The sequence below is a fragment of the Podarcis bocagei genome (assembly GCF_964188305.1).
Source record: "Podarcis bocagei genome assembly, chromosome: 2".
Classification (NCBI taxonomy): Eukaryota; Metazoa; Chordata; class Lepidosauria; order Squamata; family Lacertidae; genus Podarcis; species Podarcis bocagei.
The window spans coordinates 53801797-53822637 of record NC_138126.1 but is presented as its reverse complement, the minus strand read 5'-3'; the positions used below and the strand labels follow the sequence as shown (position 1 = coordinate 53822637).

General features: G+C 39.6%; 1 protein-coding gene across 1 annotated transcript in view; it reads left to right on the top strand.

Moving 5' to 3' along the window:
* SYN2 (synapsin II) overlaps window positions 1-20841 on the top strand; it is a 150392-nt gene that overhangs the window by 106670 nt on the left and 22881 nt on the right. Inside the window, exons 6-10 of the mRNA XM_081176733.1 lie at window positions 2422-2484; window positions 4772-4914; window positions 13591-13665; window positions 16210-16312; window positions 20314-20463. Coding sequence (XP_081032859.1) covers window positions 2422-2484; window positions 4772-4914; window positions 13591-13665; window positions 16210-16312; window positions 20314-20463 — 534 coding nt within the window. The remainder of the gene's footprint in view (window positions 1-2421; window positions 2485-4771; window positions 4915-13590; window positions 13666-16209; window positions 16313-20313; window positions 20464-20841) is intronic.

Here is a 20841-nt window from a genome sequence, read left to right as displayed (position 1 = left end):
ATTTTGCACTTCCATTTTTCCTAACAACCAGGATGCATCTTTCCTGTGGGGGATTATTCTGAGATTAGGTACTCCCTAGAGGTCATTGTCTGCAAAGGCTACTACAGAATAAGGGTGGGTGGGTGCTAAAAAAACATTCCCCTTCCCAATTGGCAAATGCAAATGTGAAAAGTTTGCAAAGGAGGTATGCCTCCTGCTGTGTAAAGCTGGTGTCTAGGTCTTCATGAAAAATGCACTGTATAATTAGCTGACAGTACATTGCTATATAGGGACACGGGTGGCGCTGTGGTCTAAACCACTGAGCCTAGGGATTGCCAATTGGAAGGTTGGCGGTTTGAATTCCTGTGGCATGGTGAGCTCCCGTTGCTCGGTCTCAGCTCCTGCCAACCTAGCAGTTCGAAAGCACATCAAAGTGCAAGTAGATAAATAGGTACCACTCTGGCGGGAAGGTAAACGGCGTTTTCGAGCACTGCTCTGGTTTCGCCAGAAACGGTTTAGTCATGCTGGCCACATGACCTGGAAAAATTATCTGCGGACAAACGTCGGCTCCCTTGGCCAGTATGAGCGGCGCAACCCCAGAGTCGTTCATGACTGGACTTAACTGTCAGGGGTCCTTTACCTTACCTGTACATTGCTTTGTTGTTGTTGTTTAGTTGTTTAGTTGTGTCCAACTCTTCGTGACCCCATGGACCAGAGCACGCCAGGCACTTCTGTCTTCCACTGCCTCCCGCAGTTTGGTCAGACTCATGTTTGTAGCTTTGAGAACACAGTCCAACCATCTCGTCCTCTGTCGTCCCCTTCTTCTTGTGCTCTCCATCTTTCCCAACATCAGGGTCTTTTCCAGGGAGTCTTCTCTTCTCATGAGGTGGCCAAAGTATTGGAGTCTCAGCTTCAGGATCTGTCCTTCCAGTGAGCACTCAGGGCTGATTTCCTTAAGAATGGATAGGTTTGATCTTCTTGCAGTCCATGGGACTCTCAAGAGTCTCCTTCAGCACCATAATTCAAAAGCATCAATTCTTTGGCGATCAGCCTTCTTTATGGTCCAGCTCTCACTTCCATACATTACTACTGGGAAAACCATAGCTTTAACTATATGGACCTTTGTTGGCAAGGTGATGTCTCTGCTTTTTTTTTACATTGCTATATATGTCTTATTTCAGAAGTTTCTTTGTGTTTAATGGGGCTTATTCCAAGCTAGGAAGGTACAGGATGGCAGCCTATGCTTTGGTTTAGCATTAGCAGTGGGAAAAGCAGGGCTCTTGCAGCTTTTAACAGCTGTATAATCTGCACAATCAGGACCAGCAGGACATAGGTGAATTCCTATGGTAAGATGAGGGCACCTGCAGACAAGAAGCCAAAAAATAATCAATGACTGTACAGGGACCATTTTGTGTGCATTCAAAGCGCATGTGGACCATTCTGTTTTTTTGCCCCAGAAGACGGCTGAATGAGGCCAACGCACACAATCAGGGGGTGTCTGCGCTGTTGCTAATTTTTTGTTTTGCCATGTCTTCCACAGCAGCCATGTTGTGTTATGCTATGGCAGCCATTTTGATTGCATTTTGTGGAACCTAATAAATAGAATTGTTTAATTGTATCTACTGTTTGTGGACAAGTATGCAGTTCATACCAGAATGCAATTTAATTGTTGATTAAAAATATAAACAAGTAAGTCTTTTGAAAACAGAATAGCACACAGGCTGTGTGACAGCAAGCAACAATATTGGGAACTGGCCGGGGGCCACCAATCCAAGAACTCCCCGCTAACCACAGGCACTAGAAAATGCTGCCGTGAACTGCCATCATCACAATGGAAGGAAGGAGCTCCAGTCTTCTGCCCTTTCTCAGGGTCTCAGGACGCTGCTGCAAGTGGGAATTGATTGATGGCTTTGTTTTATAATTGCTACCCACTTAAGAATTTACTAATTGAAAAACAAGTTAAAAATGTATTAATAAATATGTCATCCCTTTTATTATCAGGGAATGGCTTGGTCCTTCTTGTACTTTCTGCTAGAGAAGGCCATGTACATGTTGGGAAAATGTACTGTACATCTTATGGATAAATTATTATTCTGCAGCAAGGACCTGTTAAATAAAACCAAACCATTGTCTGAGACAAAGTTTTAAGAAATATCTGAACTCTGTGCTTTTATGTTAAGGAGAGAGAAATTATGGCCTGGAAGACAATATATTCCTTGCATTATATAAAACAAAAGGCAAGTGTGAGAGCCCTGCACCATAGTAATGAGGACAGCCTGCCTGTACCAATTTGCCATATACAGACATTCAAGACAAGCTGAATCCCATCTGCCAAGCCTTCTAATGAATCCTTTATAACAGAGAAATATGACCTTGATAATGAAAAGTTCATTGATTAAGCAACCGTTTTTAAACTTGTGTTTCTTTCTTTCTTGCCCTCAGCTGACATTGCCAACATTTCCTGTTGTTGTGAAGATTGGACACGCTCATTCGGGCATGGGAAAGGTGCAGGTGCTATTTATCTATCTTGAGGGGAAATGGTGGAACTACTTTTTTTTTTTTAAGAAAATGCTATGTAAACACTGCAGGCACCAAATTCTATAATGGAAGCAGCTAAAACTTCAGGGCAGTAATTATGCAAATCCATTTTGAGGCCCATGCTTAGAAGTCCATCCGTATGTATTTGCTTAATTTTATGCATATGCATAAATCCCCTGAGCATATAATCCTCTTGTAAAAGTCGGTGCTTTTCAAATTGAAAGATGCTTCAAAGAGTAAGAACTATTCTTAACTAAAAATTGACAAATTACCTATGCCAGAAATACTGTGCACCCGTGATATTTGTCCTCTGTTTTATATTACTTAACCTTTTAATAGTTTTATAATGAACTGGACTTACACCCTCCCATCCATTAAGTCACTACATCTTCCATCCTGTTTACCTAGTCCTTCACCTCCTGTGTCCTTCCATTTAAACCCCACTTACCTTGCTGGAAGTCTAGCCAGCACCAAACAGCTTCAGGAAGAGGAAAAGGGGGACGTGCTCCATCCCTTCTCTGGCAAGAGGACACAAGGCTCCTAAATATGCCCTAAAATTAGTACATGAGCTACTTTTTCATTTTATTAGTCACACACTTCCACACAGCCTACAGATATTGTAGTAGCCTTTGAAAAAAAACTAAATTCCCAGGGGATGGGGCCACTCAAGCAACAAAGACAGGAGGGAGGGACAGATTTTCTGACTTTCTCTCCCCACCCCTGCCCCCAGCTGTTTGCTGCTGCTAGAGATACTATTCAGGTGGTTTAAATGAAAAGAAAGGCAGGTATTTGGGATTGAAGTGGGTGGGTGATAAAGGACTTGGGCAATAATTCTTCTTTGGCTCAGGTTTTAATCAAAGATGGAGAAGTTTCTGATTTTGTAAAATCTATTATTTGAGTATTATAAGCTCTAAAACTAGTACATGAGCTACTCTCTTCATTTTATTAGTCACCCACACCCACACAGCCTGACTTTTCACTATCATATTTTTACATCTGGCGTTCACTATCTACTCAGCATTTTCCATTCTAAAGGCCAACTTCTTCAATCAAATATGTACACATCCCTCAGAATGAAGTATTTACTATGGGAGGTGGCGTCACAAGTGACAAAAGATCTTGGCACTAGTTTATTGAACCCTTTAAAGAGAAGCTAACTGATTTAGTGAAATCCAAACTGTCTCACTTAATTGGATTAGAATATACTCTGATGAACTAAGATAGTGTACTATACTGATTAAACATCCTTCTAAGCCTAACCCTTTAACATTTAGAGAAGAACAAGCATTTTACATTTGCTTTTGTTCCATTTTCAAGTCTATATCCAAACATCTTCCACAAAAGAATTTGAAATCTCATCTCTTTTATGCTGAGATCTACTAAAGTCCATAGTGAAAGACTTCATTGTATTCTATTATTGAAGGGAAAGTAAGCTGGAGAAGTCAATATTTTATATGTAAAATTTTATATGTAAATTTTAGATGTAAGAAGATAATATAATTCTTTGAATCATTCTACTTTCATACCATTCCTCTGCTTTTTAAAATATTTTATTCTTGAATTTGAAACATTGCCAACTGTCCTAAATACCACCATTTGTTTCCTTACAGAGAGGTCCTAATTCTTTTTTTTTTTTTTAGATATTTATTAAAGAGAGGTCCTAATTCTTTATTGTATTTTCAGATTGTCTGTAAACATGTGCTTCTGTACCCTTCATTGATACTGCTGGGTCAGTTTTACAATAAAGCATTGCTAGAAATTAATTGTCTGCATAAAGACATATGAGGGGGGAAATGTGTTGTAGATATTTATATAAATGAATAAATCAATAATAAGTAGGGATGTTCAATGATGTCATTCTCTGTCTCAACTTATTTCCTTGTTTTATAGAAGTGCGGTTGTCCCTCATATAAAGATGCTTGCTTTGCAGGGACACCATTTAAGGTTGGGGTTGAGTGGGTGACAATGAACAGCAATATACAGAACTGATTTCAAGGAATCCACTGAAATCTGGGCATTTTCCAAACATCATTTTCTGTCCTGGGAATAAATATGGGGGGTGGGCACTGAATTTTGATATGTTTTGTACATTTGCATGTTAAATTTCACTAAGTTTAAGGGGAAATGTTTAGCAAAAAATAATACAAACTTGTTAAGTAAGTTCAAGAAGTAGAGTTTTCTGTATAAGTAAACCTAACAGTTCTAATCTTATTCTTTTTGTCTCCCCATGCTATAAATCTATGGCTAATAACAGGTCAAGGTAGACAACCACTATGATTTTCAGGATATAGCCAGTGTCGTAGCACTCACTCAGACCTATGCCACTACTGAACCCTACATAGACTCCAAATATGACATCAGGATCCAAAAGATAGGCAACAACTACAAAGCATACATGTGAGCAAACATTCGGTTGTTTTTTTCATTTTCAGTTCCATCAGCTGTAAAGCAGGTAACAACCAGACTTTATGGCCTTGCATGAAAGTTCACCATTATCCCAGTGTGGAATCTACGGTGCATCAGTAATACTGTGAATCAGTGAGTAAAAAAATGGGGATTCTTTAAAAAAGGATATTAAGAAATTCAGAAATTCAGATTAGAATAATTCATCTTTTAAAGTGATGTGCAGTAGAATGCAAACAAAACATAATATAATTCCTGAACATAAAAACAAAACAGAGAGATTCTGCACAAAAAATTTAAAAGACAAGGATAGCTTGAAGAAACATCCACTGGAAATTGCCCTAGAGTTATTTTCCATATTTCAAAATAATCACAAAACCCTAAGGGGGGGGCAACTCTCTTTTCAAGATTTTTCCCTTGTGAACAGACAAGCAAATTATTATCTGTGAATCACATTGAAAGGTTACCCAGAACAGTTATCTGTTCTGAAAATTATAATGTATAATTCTCAAATTACTTGCCATAAGGCAAACCAAATATGTAAGAAGTTAGACTGACACTGAACCAGGCTGTTGATGAAAAACTCTGCAAGACTATGCATAACTCCTTGTTAATCCAAAGGCAATGTGTCTAATTCTCTGCTTTGTATAAGGTGATGTTGCATAATATATTTTTTTACAAAATGACCCACTGCCAAGTGATTTAGGGAACACAACTCATAAATTCAGTCCATCGTTCTTATTTTTGTCTTTAGCCAGTATAAAAGCAATTTCCAAGCACGTGGTTTGTAGGTGTTTTATAAGTTTCTATACTGAATACCTATCGATAAGTGCCTAGTTGTTATTGGCTTGTGATGACACAAAAGTGGGTTTTCCCACTGATGCACTGGTGTTATAGAATGCACTCCCTGTTGTAATAGGAGAAGGGCTGTCCCCATTGGCATTCTGCTGGCTTTTGAAGACACACCTGTTTACACAGGCATTCCCTTGATCTCCCAGCCCAAGTCTCCAGCTTTCATTACTGTGTGTTTTAATGAGATTGTTTTATTGAGTATTTTAATTATGGCTGCTTGTAACCGGTTTATATACTTGTAGAATGTTTGGAAACCTATTTCGGCACTAGATGGTATATGCATTATTAAATAATCATAAAAATAATACTCAGGATGAAAGCAAACAGATTTTATTAGGACATGATGAAAGCCCATTTCATCAGAGGCATGATAAGTGATTCTCAGTTGTCATATATATATATATATATATATATATATATATATATATATATATGTAGGTTTTGGTGTCTTCGGGTGTCTTACACGGGAAGACACCCGAAGACACCAAAACCTACATTCCTGTACCCGTGAAAATCTACGAAAGCAAATATATATATATATATATATATATATATATATATATATATATATATATGCTTTCGTAGATTTTCACGGGTACAGGAATGCAGGTTTTGGTGTCTTCGGGTGTCTTCCCGTGTAAGAGTTGGGGTGTCTAGGCGACGTTTCGACGAGGTCTCACTCGTCATCTTCAGGCTGGTGCTTTCGGCTTCTTGTTACTAGAACAGAGCAGGATCTCAGTGTTTGAGTTCCTATAAATACTGTTGAGGGGGTGTGGTGTATAGCCTCCAACGTTCTGGGCAGAGAGGGAGTTCCCAGGTTAGTGTGCCTTTTCTTCTTTTGTTCCTTAATTACTTGAGGGATATCTTGAGTGATTTCTTGAGTGATATTCTGAGTACCACTTAGGAGGGTCATTAGGTGTGGATTAGTTGCTAAAGCTTTCGTGTCTTGACCTCTTGAGCTTGTGAAGAGTTTTTCTGAGAAGATGGCTGTACTGCACTTAGTTGTGCTCTGGCTTGGCTTCGTGTATAGGGGCGAGCTGTGGTTTTGTGCCCTGTGCCAGCCAGATCTGTGTAGGGATTGCAGGGGGGTGCAGCATCCGGAGGTGCCACTATGGTTTGGCTACTGGATGGTGTCTGTACTTTATCTGTGGAGAGGGTCTGGGTTTGGGTCTGGTGTGGTTGATTGGAGATGGCGTTCTGTGTGTCTCTGGTTCTGGTGTCGGTTTTTGTGGGGAGGGCTAATTTCCAGATGTCTGGCAGGCGGGACGTGTCGTCACGCTTGTTCATGTTGTGAGGGTGTTTCTCTATCTCGATGGCTTCCATGATTATTCTCTTGTGGTGATGTTCCATGTTAAAGAGCAATTTGGAATCTGCAAAATTAATTTCGTGTCCTGTTTCTTTCATGTGTTGGTAAAGAGAGGAAGTTTTTTCTTCTTTTTTGACGGCATTCTTGTGTTCTGCGATACGTGCATTTATTCGTCTGTTTGTTTGTCCAATGTACGTGGCTGGGCAGACTTTGCAGGGTATTTCATAGACCCCTTGGTTTTCTAACTGGATTTTATCTTTTGGGTTTCTGAGGATATTGGCTATTTTTTGGTTGGTGCAAAAGGCTGTTTTGATATTGTGTTTAAGGAGGATTTTGCTAATTTTATCTGTAGTGCCCTTGATATAAGGAAGGAGGGCCATGCCATTGTTTTCTTCTGTGTCTTGGTTTTTGGGGGGTGTTTCTTTTTGGATTAGCTTCGTAACCCTGTTTTGTTGGTATCCGTTGGCGATTAACACATTTGAGAGATTCTGTAACTCAGTTGTCAAGTGGTCTTTGTCAGCCAGGCGTTTGGTCCCTCCTTCCTTATATCAAGGGCACTACAGATAAAATTAGCAAAATCCTCCTTAAACACAATATCAAAACAGCCTTTTGCACCAACCAAAAAATAGCCAATATCCTCAGAAACCCAAAAGATAAAATCCAGTTAGAAAACCAAGGGGTCTATGAAATACCCTGCAAAGTCTGCCCAGCCACGTACATTGGACAAACAAACAGACGAATAAATGCACGTATCGCAGAACACAAGAATGCCGTCAAAAAAGAAGAAAAAACTTCCTCTCTTTACCAACACATGAAAGAAACAGGACACGAAATTAATTTTGCAGATTCCAAATTGCTCTTTAACATGGAACATCACCACAAGAGAATAATCATGGAAGCCATCGAGATAGAGAAACACCCTCACAACATGAACAAGCGTGACGACACGTCCCGCCTGCCAGACATCTGGAAATTAGCCCTCCCCACAAAAACCGACACCAGAACCAGAGACACACAGAACGCCATCTCCAATCAACCACACCAGACCCAAACCCAGACCCTCTCCACAGATAAAGTACAGACACCATCCAGTAGCCAAACCATAGTGGCACCTCCGGATGCTGCACCCCCCTGCAATCCCTACACAGATCTGGCTGGCACAGGGCACAAAACCACAGCTCGCCCCTATACACGAAGCCAAGCCAGAGCACAACTAAGTGCAGTACAGCCATCTTCTCAGAAAAACTCTTCACAAGCTCAAGAGGTCAAGACACGAAAGCTTTAGCAACTAATCCACACCTAATGACCCTCCTAAGTGGTACTCAGAATATCACTCAAGAAATCACTCAAGATATCCCTCAAGTAATTAAGGAACAAAAGAAGAAAAAGCACACTAACCTGGGAACTCCCTCTCTGCCCAGAACGTTGGAGGCTATACACCACACCCCCTCAACAGTATTTATAGGAACTCAAACACTGAGATCCTGCTCTGTTCTAGTAACAAGAAGCCGAAAGCACCAGCCTGAAGATGACGAGTGAGACCTCGTCGAAACGTCGCCTAGACACCCCAACTCTTACACGGGAAGACACCCGAAGACACCAAAACCTGCATATATATATATATATATATATATATATATATATATATATATGCATGTTTAAAAAGGGTAATGTAAGGGTTGTAGGTTATGTGACAACACCATAACAAATATCATTAGCCTTTTCGGTGTCACAATATAGGTACTCCACCCCCACTTACGAATATCCGATTTTTGTGCAACCATGTTTGCACAGGCCACCGTGAAATATAAATAAATAAATGGACTGGTCTTCTCTCGCTTGGGGATGCTGCCTGAGCGAGGAAAGGCGGCTTTCAGTTAAGCCAGCCGGGTGGGAGGTGCCTTCCCCCGCCTCCACTGTGCATTCACACACCCCATCTGGCAGCGATTCCGCTGGGCATCCTTCTCAGCCCTCGCCCTCCATGGCCAGCTGCTACCGTCAGACGCACCGGCTCCCTTCAGGGAAGCAGGCAAGCTCGGGACAGGCGGGACACAATTTCACTTATGTGTGAAGGTTCTGGAGCGTAGCCTGTATGTAAGTGGGGGGGGGGTGCCTGTATTTTGTTGGTTAGGGTCTGCATAAGAGTAGAGCAGGCAGCAGAAGGTTAGGTCCTCTTCAGGAAGTAGCCAGGGCCAATCGGGGGGGGGGGCACACCTTTCTTTAACCTTTAACCTTTATTTAAATTTAGGTAGCTACTGAATCATTTAGAATATTATGTCCCTTTTCCCAGCCTCAAGAAGCTGTCAGAACGGCTTGCAAAAGAGTCTCACGATACCATATAGGGTACCGTACATTCAGGAATAGTTTCAGGAACAGAAATAACCTGACGTTGATATAGTGCCAGGTTTATTCAGGCAGCATTTCCTACTCTAGAATCATAGAATCATAGAGTTGGAAGAGACCACAAGGGCCATCGAGTCCAACCCCCTGCCAAGCAGGAAACACCATCAGAGCACTCCTGACATATGGTTGTCAAGCCTCTGCTTAAAGACCTCCAAAGACTCATCTTTGGTGATACACTTTGGCCACTGCCTAACAGAGGGCAGAGCCCACCCAGGACTAACAAGGCAAGAGAATGATGCCAATTAACAGGAACTTGCTCAGCTCTCGAGAAAGGCAAATCTTCCCTAGCTGGCAGTTGCCAGTTGCCAACAGAAGCTCCCATTGAGGAAATCTTCTGAGACAAGGGAGTGGGGCAGACCATCTTGTAGCCAAGAATGGAGGCAGATATTCCAGTATATAACATTCTTTATCACACATTGCCAATGAAAATTGCAACAGTCAAGTCATATTAATAAAAATCAGGGGAGTAGCAACAGTCTAAGCAAGGCTTAGCCCTTACCAGAGTCTTCACCCACTTGTCCTGCCTCTCCTTGCTCTGCCCACTTTTCCATAGCCAGATTCATTTACAAAACACCATGCTTTTCTTGTAAAAACTCAGGTTTTCAGAAAAGCTTCCTTCAGAAATCTTATTATTGTGAGAGAATATAGATACAAAAATTGATCCATGGGAAACCTGTGGTTCTTTAGATGTTTCTGGACTACAGCTCCCCTGATCGTTGACCATTGAGCATGGAACTGAGGCTAATGGAGTTTTAAGTCCAACAACATCCGGAGGGGCCACAGTCGCTGCCATAGTTGGGTCAAACCCGGAAGATGTCCCAATTAGGTTTGTTGCTGAATTTTGCCCGAATTGGCTTTTCTGCCCAGGAAATCTGAGAGAGTTATGATGGGATCCAGCAGGTTATCCTCCCTGCCGGCAGCTGGGATCAGGGTAGTTTCCTTGTCTGCAAAACTCCTGTAGACGCAGTGAACTGCATAAATTGGAACCTCCCTGCTGCCCCTGAGAATTTATATGGCAAGGCAGGGGCTACAAGGCTAATGTGTATGTTTAGATGGGCTTGTTTCCTGTAGCAGGATAATTGAAAATGAAGCAGCGTCATAAAGATTATATTTCCTGTGAACTTTGGAACAAGGTCTTTATTGTATATAGACCTTGAGAGAGTTGTTAAAGGATACTGAAGGAGTAACTAATCTACATTAAATGATCTTAAGTGTGTACCCATTACTGTCATTCCATTTGGACCCTACCATTTCATTTCATTCCACACTTTACAGTCTCTTTCTATTATTATAGTAACACGTTGTGGAATAAATCACATGCTCTATTTCCACGGTTTGTTTAGTGCAGGCAGTCAATTCAGTTCTCAATGCTTTTATTGTATTCGTTGTCTTAGCTGCAATGACTACATAATTCAGTTTGTTTCCCATTTCTGTTTTATTGCTTGTTTTCATTTCAGCAAGTTCCTAAGTGCATTGAATAGTTCTGTCATGTCTGTTAGCCCAGCTGAACTTGACTCGCCTCATCCTTCTTCTGTAGCGCAGCTTTGATGCACATTTGTAAACGCCGTTCGTCTCACTTTTTGATTCCACTACCGTTCATAGTGATCATTTTAGACATCCATGTTATTTTTGCAACATGTTTTAGAATGTTTGGTTGAAATAGGGAGGAAGAAGCTCACTCACCCTGTCCAAACACAAAGAGGAGCAAGTAGGAAGCCGTGGGAAGAGAAGAATTTCCTAGCTCTGGATCCTTGTAAGAGTAGCTGGATACAGAAGCATTAAGAACATTGATAAGAATTTCTCCTCCACTAATAAGTGCCCTGAAATTCTACAGCCCTGCTGCTACTTTTTAATTATATCTGCTTCCATGCCTTATCCTTATAATATTATGCAGCAGATGTGGAACACAGTTGTCCGGTTCTCATGTCACAGTAAGCCAGACCATGGCTTGATGTGGACATGCAGGCTCCTGTAAAGGAGATCATGGCTACTTTGTCCCTCTCTGGTCAATCATCTGCTGCACTGCAGTAAGACATGCTTTGACTTAGCATGACATCTGAACCTGGAGCCATGGTTTAGATCTCCTGAACAAATCACAGTACGTAAACGAGAGCACAAACCTTTGTTAGAGCTCAAGGTTACTCTGGAGAGTTAAACCATAAGCCTGGTCTCGGATGTTGCATTTAAGCCAAAATCTGGCATATCTCAGCACAGCAGCAGAGGAGCAAAGTGGCTGTGATTCGCTTGCACAGAGCCTGGGCTTATGGCATACGACCATCATTTGGTTTATCATGATACGCAAATCAGGCCAATATGGCTTGTGTAAATGTAGCTTTGGGATCTTGTGTGAGTTGCAAGTGGAGCAGGGAGATTCAATCCAGGTTAATAACAAGAATAGCAACAAAAGACATAACAGTCATTGCCATTTTATTAGAAACTTTCCAGGGATTGGGTGCAACTGACCTCTCCTCAAAACGCAAGGGTACGTATAGAAGGACCTCTGAAGATGCTCTCAGAAGTTCAGAAGAACTCACATGGGAATAGGTTGCCCTTTAGCGGCCAATGTCTAAGCTGTGTGGGATATTTAAGGTTAATACCAGCACTTTCAATTGTGCTCAGAAATGGATCAAGAGCCAATAATACCATATGGTGATTAAAAAATGATGGTTCTTAGGACCATATAATGTTTTTTTTCTAAACAATATACCCACTGTTAAAATTATTCATGTTCTACAGCAATATTGTCACTGTTCACAAACCATGGCCTCCAATACAATGGTAGATTTAAACATATTTTTGTGAGAAGTTGTTGTGTAGTTAGTTTTTCCATTTCATACTTGTACATTATTTTCAGTTATAATTTATCAAGGGAAGGGGGGTGTCTAGCAGAATATTACAAACTGAGGGTTCGTCCAAACTTCCACTTCCCCCCAGGGAAACCCAATCTTTATTGCTGAATCAGAAATGCCTCAGAAGTATGGGACAAGTGGAAAATCTCTTGGACCTGTGCTTTCTAAGCATGGGGCAAGCAGCAGTGAGGATGAGCCCTTAGAGACAATTTCCTTTGACTTTCACAGTTTAATCAGAGTTAAAAATGAACTTGGTCCATTTACTCTAGATCAGCATGAAACTTTTATTATGCTTCACATGTTCAGATATATTTAGTCAATAGCTTGATATTCTACAGCTGGTTTTCATTCGTGAGTGTGCTTTTAACACAAGCACAGAATATTGAAGGGCCACCGCAGGAAATATAAGCTATTTTAGAGTTTTAAATCTACTATCTAAATATCTACTGTTGTAATCTTCTGTAGTGTTATGTTGTAGTAGGTAGAGAACTCGCATTATAGGTGACTATTATATGCCAGTTATCAGATAACTAAGATATAGTATGGAGTCAATCCAAATACCACAACTCCTGCAAATGTTTAGAGATTCCTACATATGGATATGAATATAAATGCATCGCTGTTTCAAGGAAACACCATGGGGTGAAAAGGAAACAAACACAGCAGGAACAAAATTGCACTCATGTTGGATTTTCTCACATTACCTTGTCTTTCTCCAAAACCAATATACTAAAGGCATAAATTTATGTATTAATACGGAAAAAACACACTGTTCTAAATTATAATCTGTTCTATAGATTCAGACCTCACAGCGTGATGATGAATAGTAAACCTCTGTATAAAGTCACATAATTATTGTTACAGAACACAAATTATGGGTCAAGCCCATGTTACTATTCTGCATACAGCAGAGAAGTTCTCACTTTTAGCACAGCTGCACTAAGTTCAAATTCATAATTTCATTCTTTTTTAAAAAATATAACTTATCTGAGTCAGGAAAGATAGCTATGGGTTGGTTCAGTACACAAATAACATTTATTTTCACGAGTGTCTTCTTTCCTGTACACATCAGATTTAAATGCATTTATTTATTTGGGGAGGTAGTTGAATATAATGTTTGTTTCATTTTAATCTTTTTGGAAGTTCCTTGGCATGCTATTTCTTTTTTTAAAAAACCTCAAAAGTTAGCAATTAATAAGCTAATGATAAGAACAAAGAGGTTGGTGTGCTGCTTGCTAAAACTTTTATATTTCTCCACAGGAGGACTTCAATATCTGGAAACTGGAAGACAAACACTGGATCTGCAATGTTGGAACAAATTGCCATGTCAGATAGGTAGATGAGTCTTGATGCAATAAGAAATCATGGATGTGCCTAATTGGAATAATAATAATAATAATAATAATAATAATAATAATAATAATAATAATAGGAATACAGCTGAAATTATTAGAAGTGTTGTGGTTGTTGTATGTGCAGCACCAGCATACTTTTGCTAACGTTGCATCTGCTCAAAGTTTGAGTGGATGGAGAGCAGACATTTAAGGGAGAAACTAGCCCTTTAATAGATTCTCTGAGAATTCATTATCCAAGAGCTTCTATCCTTCTCTTTCAGCTTTTGCTTTCCATTGCCATTTATCTTCTTACTTGCATGGAAAACACTGAAAAATTCTTTTTTAAAACACTGATAAACTGTTTAAAATCAACATCAACCTGATACCAATAATGTTAATGTTTCCCCCCACTCCATTCACCATGGCCCTCTTCAGTCATTCTCTACACATACAATGCATGGGTGGAGAAAGAGGGTAATGGAATGAGTCTCAACTTCATGTGTCCTGCTGGCCTTCCTGACATTCATGTGTATAAGCTATGTGCACATAAGTCTGCCTTTTGAGATCTTCTGCAGAGAGGGTTGAAAATTCTGCTGTCCGTGCGCCCCATTGTTAAGCTCTTGGGGGGGGGGTCCTATTCAGGTCACAGTGTTTCAGGACTTCAAGATACTAGATTATCAGCTTTGAAAGAAGAAACCCAAAGAACAGCTAGTTCATGTTAACAGCTTATAACAGTAGGTGTTCTATGCTCCAAGGCCAAAAACAAGAGTTTTCATGCATGACTTTATTAAAGCAAGCTTTAAAATTTCGTATCCGAGCTTGTCAACTATAACACAGTCAATTGCAATTGCTGAGATGACAAACATAAGTGAGATGCACATCATATCCTGAAAGGTGGAAAAAGGCATAGCTTCCAGAAAACAGTAAAGTGAGAAGATTATAATTCCACATCTTGAAAGTTTATTATGAGAAATGTTGACCAATTTATTCCTACCCCTTTTAGAGGGCCAAACTAGATGGAATAGTTTCCCAATATATATATATATTTAACTGAAATGCAGGAGAAGAGGCTGTTGAATCCCATTCTTCCCAGCCGTTTCTTCTCTCAACTTCATTCCCGCCGCCCACCAGCTGCTTTCCACCACCACCAGGACAATTATAAACTGTAGTTTGGCCCTAGAGTGTGAGAACAAAGGAGAAGTACCCTTTTGCCAAAGTGGCAAAAATTGGAAGTGGCCCCTTTGGTGTATGTTAGAAATTGTATGCTTTGGATCTGCATTAGATTGCATCTGTCACATGCCTGACTCCTAAAAACAACACCACTATGCATACATGTTTTTACTGAGCAGCCTTTAGGCTCAAGGCAAGCCTTCTGTTCTCAATATTTGTTTCCATGTGTGGCTGTTTTTTCAGCTTTATGCATTGTATATGAAAACTGACTTCAATAAGATCTTCTGAGTGTTTCTTTGGTTTCATAGGAATAGCCTTTCAAAATAAGGTCCCTGTGTTTGGTTTGGTTTTTCTCCAGATTTACCATTAAAAGAAACAACACTTCTCCTAGATTCAAGAGACTATAGCACTTTACAGCAAGAATGGCTTATAAACAAATAAAGCCAATTATGACGGTCAGCACTTCTACAGATGTTGAATTTGACATGCATCCAAGAAACAACTTCAGAAATGAAGTCATACGAGAAATAAGCCACTCCTTTCATTCCACAAGATTTCATCAATAATAGTTCAGACTATTTTTGCAAATGTCTGTGCTTAGCTTTTTTTTATTTAAAGAGAAACCATTCTACTAGAGCAGATTTCAATTAGTAACAACGATAGATAGCAGGATAACCAGTGTGGTGCTCTACAGATGTTGTTGAACAACCGTTCCCATAATCCTTGACCATTGGCCATGTTGACTGAGTCTGATGAGAGCAATTGTCCAACAACATCTGGAGGACACTTCTTTGTCTGTCCTTTAAGGGTATTCAATTCAAAGCACATCGCGTTGGTTTGGGTAAGTCTGACTTCCAATCAAGCAGTTTTAGCATCACAACCAATTTTCAGGCTGCTTACCATGTTACACAGTGGCAAACGCCTGTTTGACCACATGTACATGCACCAGGGACCTTCAGTCAGTGCTAATTATGGCTTCATGTGCTGATATGTTAGAAATGACCAGGCTTTGCTGTTTGCACATGTTGTACTTTTATGGCTTGGAATATAATGCTTTATGTTACAGTCCCATTAAAAGAAAGCCTGACACTGAACTGAGGGCATTAGGATAAGTGAAGTTGCCAGGGTGAGGGCAACTCAGAAGCACAAAATATCAGATGAGTGTCTCAGATCTGGTTCTCTTATTCAACAATCTCCCTTAATGAGCAATTTGATCATCAGAAATATTTGGAGAAGGTTATATAAGAGCTAATGTGGTGATGATTTGTATTAGCACCAAGGCATGGTTACAATCTAAATTCAAACTAATATAGCTAGATCACTGTTGTGACAAGATCATGCTTTTGGCTAAAGTGAGCTTCTTTTCACATTCCAGGTACAAGCTTTGGATTGACAGCTGTTCAGAGATGTTTGGAGGTTTGGACATATGTGCTGTCAAAGCAGTTCACGGCAAGGATGGGAAGGATTATATTTTTGAGGTGTGGTATATGCTTTTCCTCTGCCAACACTGTTTTTGTTGTTGTTGCTGCTGCTGCTGTAAGATAATAAGGAAAACCTCTGCTCCTAAAGATTCCACAAATGTTCTTTAATTCATGCAAAGCACACACCACTTTGGATTACTTAGCAAACAGACTAGGATGATTTTGAAGTTTGGTAAATCCATCTGCCCAAGGATGCAGACTTTGGCTTTGGTCCAAAGTTTTCTAGTGGGAGCAGAAGGACACTTAACTCACATCAGTAGATTTTCACAGGTCTCCTCCCAATGCTGCACGCCATTCCCAAGGCTCTCCCAACTCTTAGGACCAGTTTTTTCAATGAGGCACTTGGGCTGTAGCAGGAACAAGAGGTCAGGAAAGCCATATTCCTTCAGCAGAATGTTGCTAGCAGTTCTTAGTGTCCAAGCTTTTATTTTAATAATGTGATTTACATAGTCTTATTTTTTTAAAAAAAAAATTATTGGTTTTACAACCTTTTTTAAACAATACAAACAAATAAAAAGACAAACAAACACGTATAATTTCATAACCTTATTTTCATAACCCTCATTTCTCGGACTTCCCCATACCTCCCCTTTCTGCATCCCAATTTCCAAAATTATTTCAGCAACTTCTAAGTAATTTTATCAAATATATGTCCTCTTAGTTTTTTCTTCGGCTTAATCTTATGTCACTGTAGTCCCTTTTTCTTTCTCCACACCTTGACATTTTAACATTCATCAATTTTATAATAGTTCTTAAGGTAAACTTTAAATTTCTTCCAGTCCTCTTCCACCGTCTCTTTCCTCTGATCACGGATTCTGCCAGTCATAGTCTTAAGGCTCATCACAGTCAGGGTTCAGGCTTTGTTAATGATGATGATGATGATGATGATGATGATGATGATTTATTTATACCCTGCCCATCTGGCTGAATTTCCCTAGCCACTCTGGGCAGCTCCCAATCAAGTGTTAAAAACAATACAGCATTAAATATTAAAAACTTCCCCAATCAACCTTGGTCACCCTGATCAAGAGGACAGGGGAGAGTGACCATATTATTATTACTTGATCTCTCAACAGCTTTTAATGTAATTGACCATGAGATCTTTGTTTACCAGCTCTGTGGAAATGGGAAACGGACACTGTTCTCCCTCCAGGTCTCCCTCCAGGATTGGTTTCATTGGATAGCATTGGATTATTGTCTCAGAGCCCCTGGGTGTCATGGGGTGGGGTGTCACAGGATACAGTCCTGTCCCTAGTGCTATTTAACATCTACATGAAGCCACTGGAAGTGGTTATTGGGAGTTTTTGGTGAGGTATCATCAACAAACTGAGTTTGCTGATGATACCCAGCTTTATTTCTCTATAATGTATGAATTAAGAGAAGCTGTGCAAGCCTCTCCTATGCCTAGACTTGGTGGTGGGCTGGATAAGGGCCAATATCCTGACTCACTCCTGACTTTGCTTGGTGGGTTCCTTAATCTGAACAATTGGTCAATGACCTACTTTGCATGGGGTTGTTCATTCCCATAAACAGTAGGCTCCATCTTAAAATCACTTTTTCTCTGCAACAACATTGTTGAGTAGGTTTTTAAATTTCACCATGAAAACTCAGGTTAAGAGAGAGACCAGTGTAGATAAGGGAGAAGGAATCTGTGGTGCTCTAGACGTTACTGGACACCAGTTCCCGTCATCTCAAGCCAGCATGGAAATTGGACGTGGATGGTGGCAGTTGAGACCCAGCAAATTCTAGAGAGTCACAGATTCACCTCACTCTGATTTAGATGATTAATATATATTGCCACTTCTGGTCTGCTTTCTGTAATAACCATGCACAATTGTTTTCTCTAGCTCATAAGTGCCATGTGATTTGTTTGCTATAGGGGGATTCAGCATGTTTTCCATTTGCAGGCCAACAGCATGTGCTGTTGTCCCCTTCATTTCTTTTTCTGGTTCTGGTCTCCTAATCATATGACATGTTACTTAACCCTTTCTGTCTGCCCAGAATTTTTAATTTTTTGTACTTTAACAGTGCATTTCTTTATTTGTCTACTCAAAAGTGAGCTCAATGATCTTCCAAGTAGACTTACCTTCAAGTATTTGTGTACAAGATTGCAGCTTATTATTATTATTTAGCAAACTATCTTTTACACAAGTCTCAAGGCAATTTACAAGCATGCAATAAAAACTACCATAAGTAGATTTAAAAGCAGTACAAAAACAACTTAATATGGTTTTAAAAACAACACAAATTAGACTGTTTCTTTAAAAGAAAACACACACCAACATTTTAGGTTGATATTTTGTTATATATCATTTATTGGGGGGGGTTGTGTAACATATTATTACACTAGGCCCAGATGATTCCATCCAATTGTTCAGTGGCCATAATCTCTTGCCAAATTAGGTTCACCTAAACCCATGCCTAACTCTCCCTTGTATTATGATTTATGGCTCTTTTAAAAAGTGAGAGAAAAATAATAATCTGAATCTATTCTAATAATTTCGTAAAGGTAGGTATGTGGGGTCCCAAGCTATAAAGATAAAAACAAACCAGTTCAAGTGTCATTCTTTCAGATGAACTTTAATAATAAACTTCTAATGAAAACTACAACAAAAATAAACTTTTTCTTCCGGGGAATGTTTTATAGAAACTGTGAACCTGCAATTATATCCAAATGAGGTATAGAAGATAATACTTGACTGTTCAAATGATAATTTTAGAAACCATTAAACTTGCTAGCAGACTAGTTACATAATCCTAGCTTTATTGTTTGGCATCAAAGCTTTTGTTGGCATGGATAACTTCAAGAGTAGTTGTGGGGCAGCAATAGCAAAAATAATAATGGTGATCAGAACAGCTGATACCTCTTGCCCATTTGTTCACCATTAAAAAAAAACCAATTAAGTAGTTCATTACTGTTGTTATTAGGGATTTATTAAGTTGGAGGAATTATTATCTTACTATCCTCAGAAGGAGATGTGAAAAATTTAGCCTGTAAAAGCCATGCAGGATCATTATAGATAATTGCTGGTCTGCTGAAATTTATTACAGTCTCTTGATCTTTTATTTAAATACATAGGGTAGTTCTGCTGTGGTCAGAAGAGTATTAGGATGGTGGGGAAATGTCATAATTCTGAACTGTAGCTCTAACTCACACACTTCTGTACATACTCCTTTACATAACACTATTGTTCATCCACTGTGCTGTAACTGTTCCTGGGACATTGTGCTTGATGCACACCAAGCTAGACTCTTAACAGCCTGGGCCAGTTACTGATGAGATCTGGAACTGTTCTTCTGATCCAGTTTCTCTATGACATCTTCAACCCCCAGGGCCATAGGTCTTGAAACCAATACATATTCCAGTAAGCATTCCGGGTCCACTCCCCTACCCAGTACTTTTGCTTTATTAAATAAATAATGTTCCCTTTGGCTGGGGAGCAGAAGTTGTGAGCATGTGGCTGCTTCTAAAGCCCCAAGAGCAGGTGCTGTTGCTGGAGATTTCTCAGTGTTCAGTGTGTCCACATAGTCAAGGACAGACTTACATTGTCTGATGCCACATCATATCACAACCATACCACATCAAGGAACAGTTGAAATCACCCATCCAGTTTTTCTTGCAAGATACTTTTTAAAATTATACTTTGGCTTAGTTTCCTTCCCATGTTACAAAAGAAAAATTGAGTGGCTTCCACAAATCTCCTCACCTTTCCTGATGAACAAAACTGAGATTTGAACATAGAGAATTTTAAAATTTTGTAATAATAATAATAATAATAATAATAATAATAATAATAATAATAATAATAATAATAATACCCTGCCCATCTGGCTGGGTTTCCCCAGCAACTCTGGGTGGCTCACAGCATATATTGAAATACTTGATTTATTTACAATCATCCACAGCACAATATGGATAACAATAATGGTCTGTAACACAGCATAAACAAATCACTAAAATGATATTTCACTGCCTAATCAGCTTTTGTTTCTTCTAGGTTATGGATTGTGCTATGCCTTTGATTGGTGAGCATCAGGTTGAAGAGAAACAGCTTATTACTGAGCTGGTCGTAAGCAGAATGAACCAACTCTTGTCTAAAACACCTGTACCATCTCCTCAGAAACCAACTGCCACTCAGCAGCCACAAGTAAGGAATGCAGACACTCTTCATAAACACATGCCGGATTTCAGTAGACAAATGTCATGAGGATTCAGGACGTGTTGAGCTGTTGTTATTAGAAGGAAGTGGATAGTAAAAATGGAGTGTGATTTTTGTGCTTCCTTAGAACAGAGTTTCAAGCATCATATATTTAAAATATCCAAGCAAGAGCTCATCAATAAAGTTGCAACATATATAATGGCATATAAATGACATTAAACGTAGGTTTCTGAATATGTTACAGTGGCATAAGCTGAATCAATAGTCTTGACTCCAGTTTGCTCCAATGTGCTTTGTTTTCACTCAGTTCTTTCAATAATCATCAAGGCTGGTACAAAGGGCTCTGTGCATCCATGGTTTTGTGGC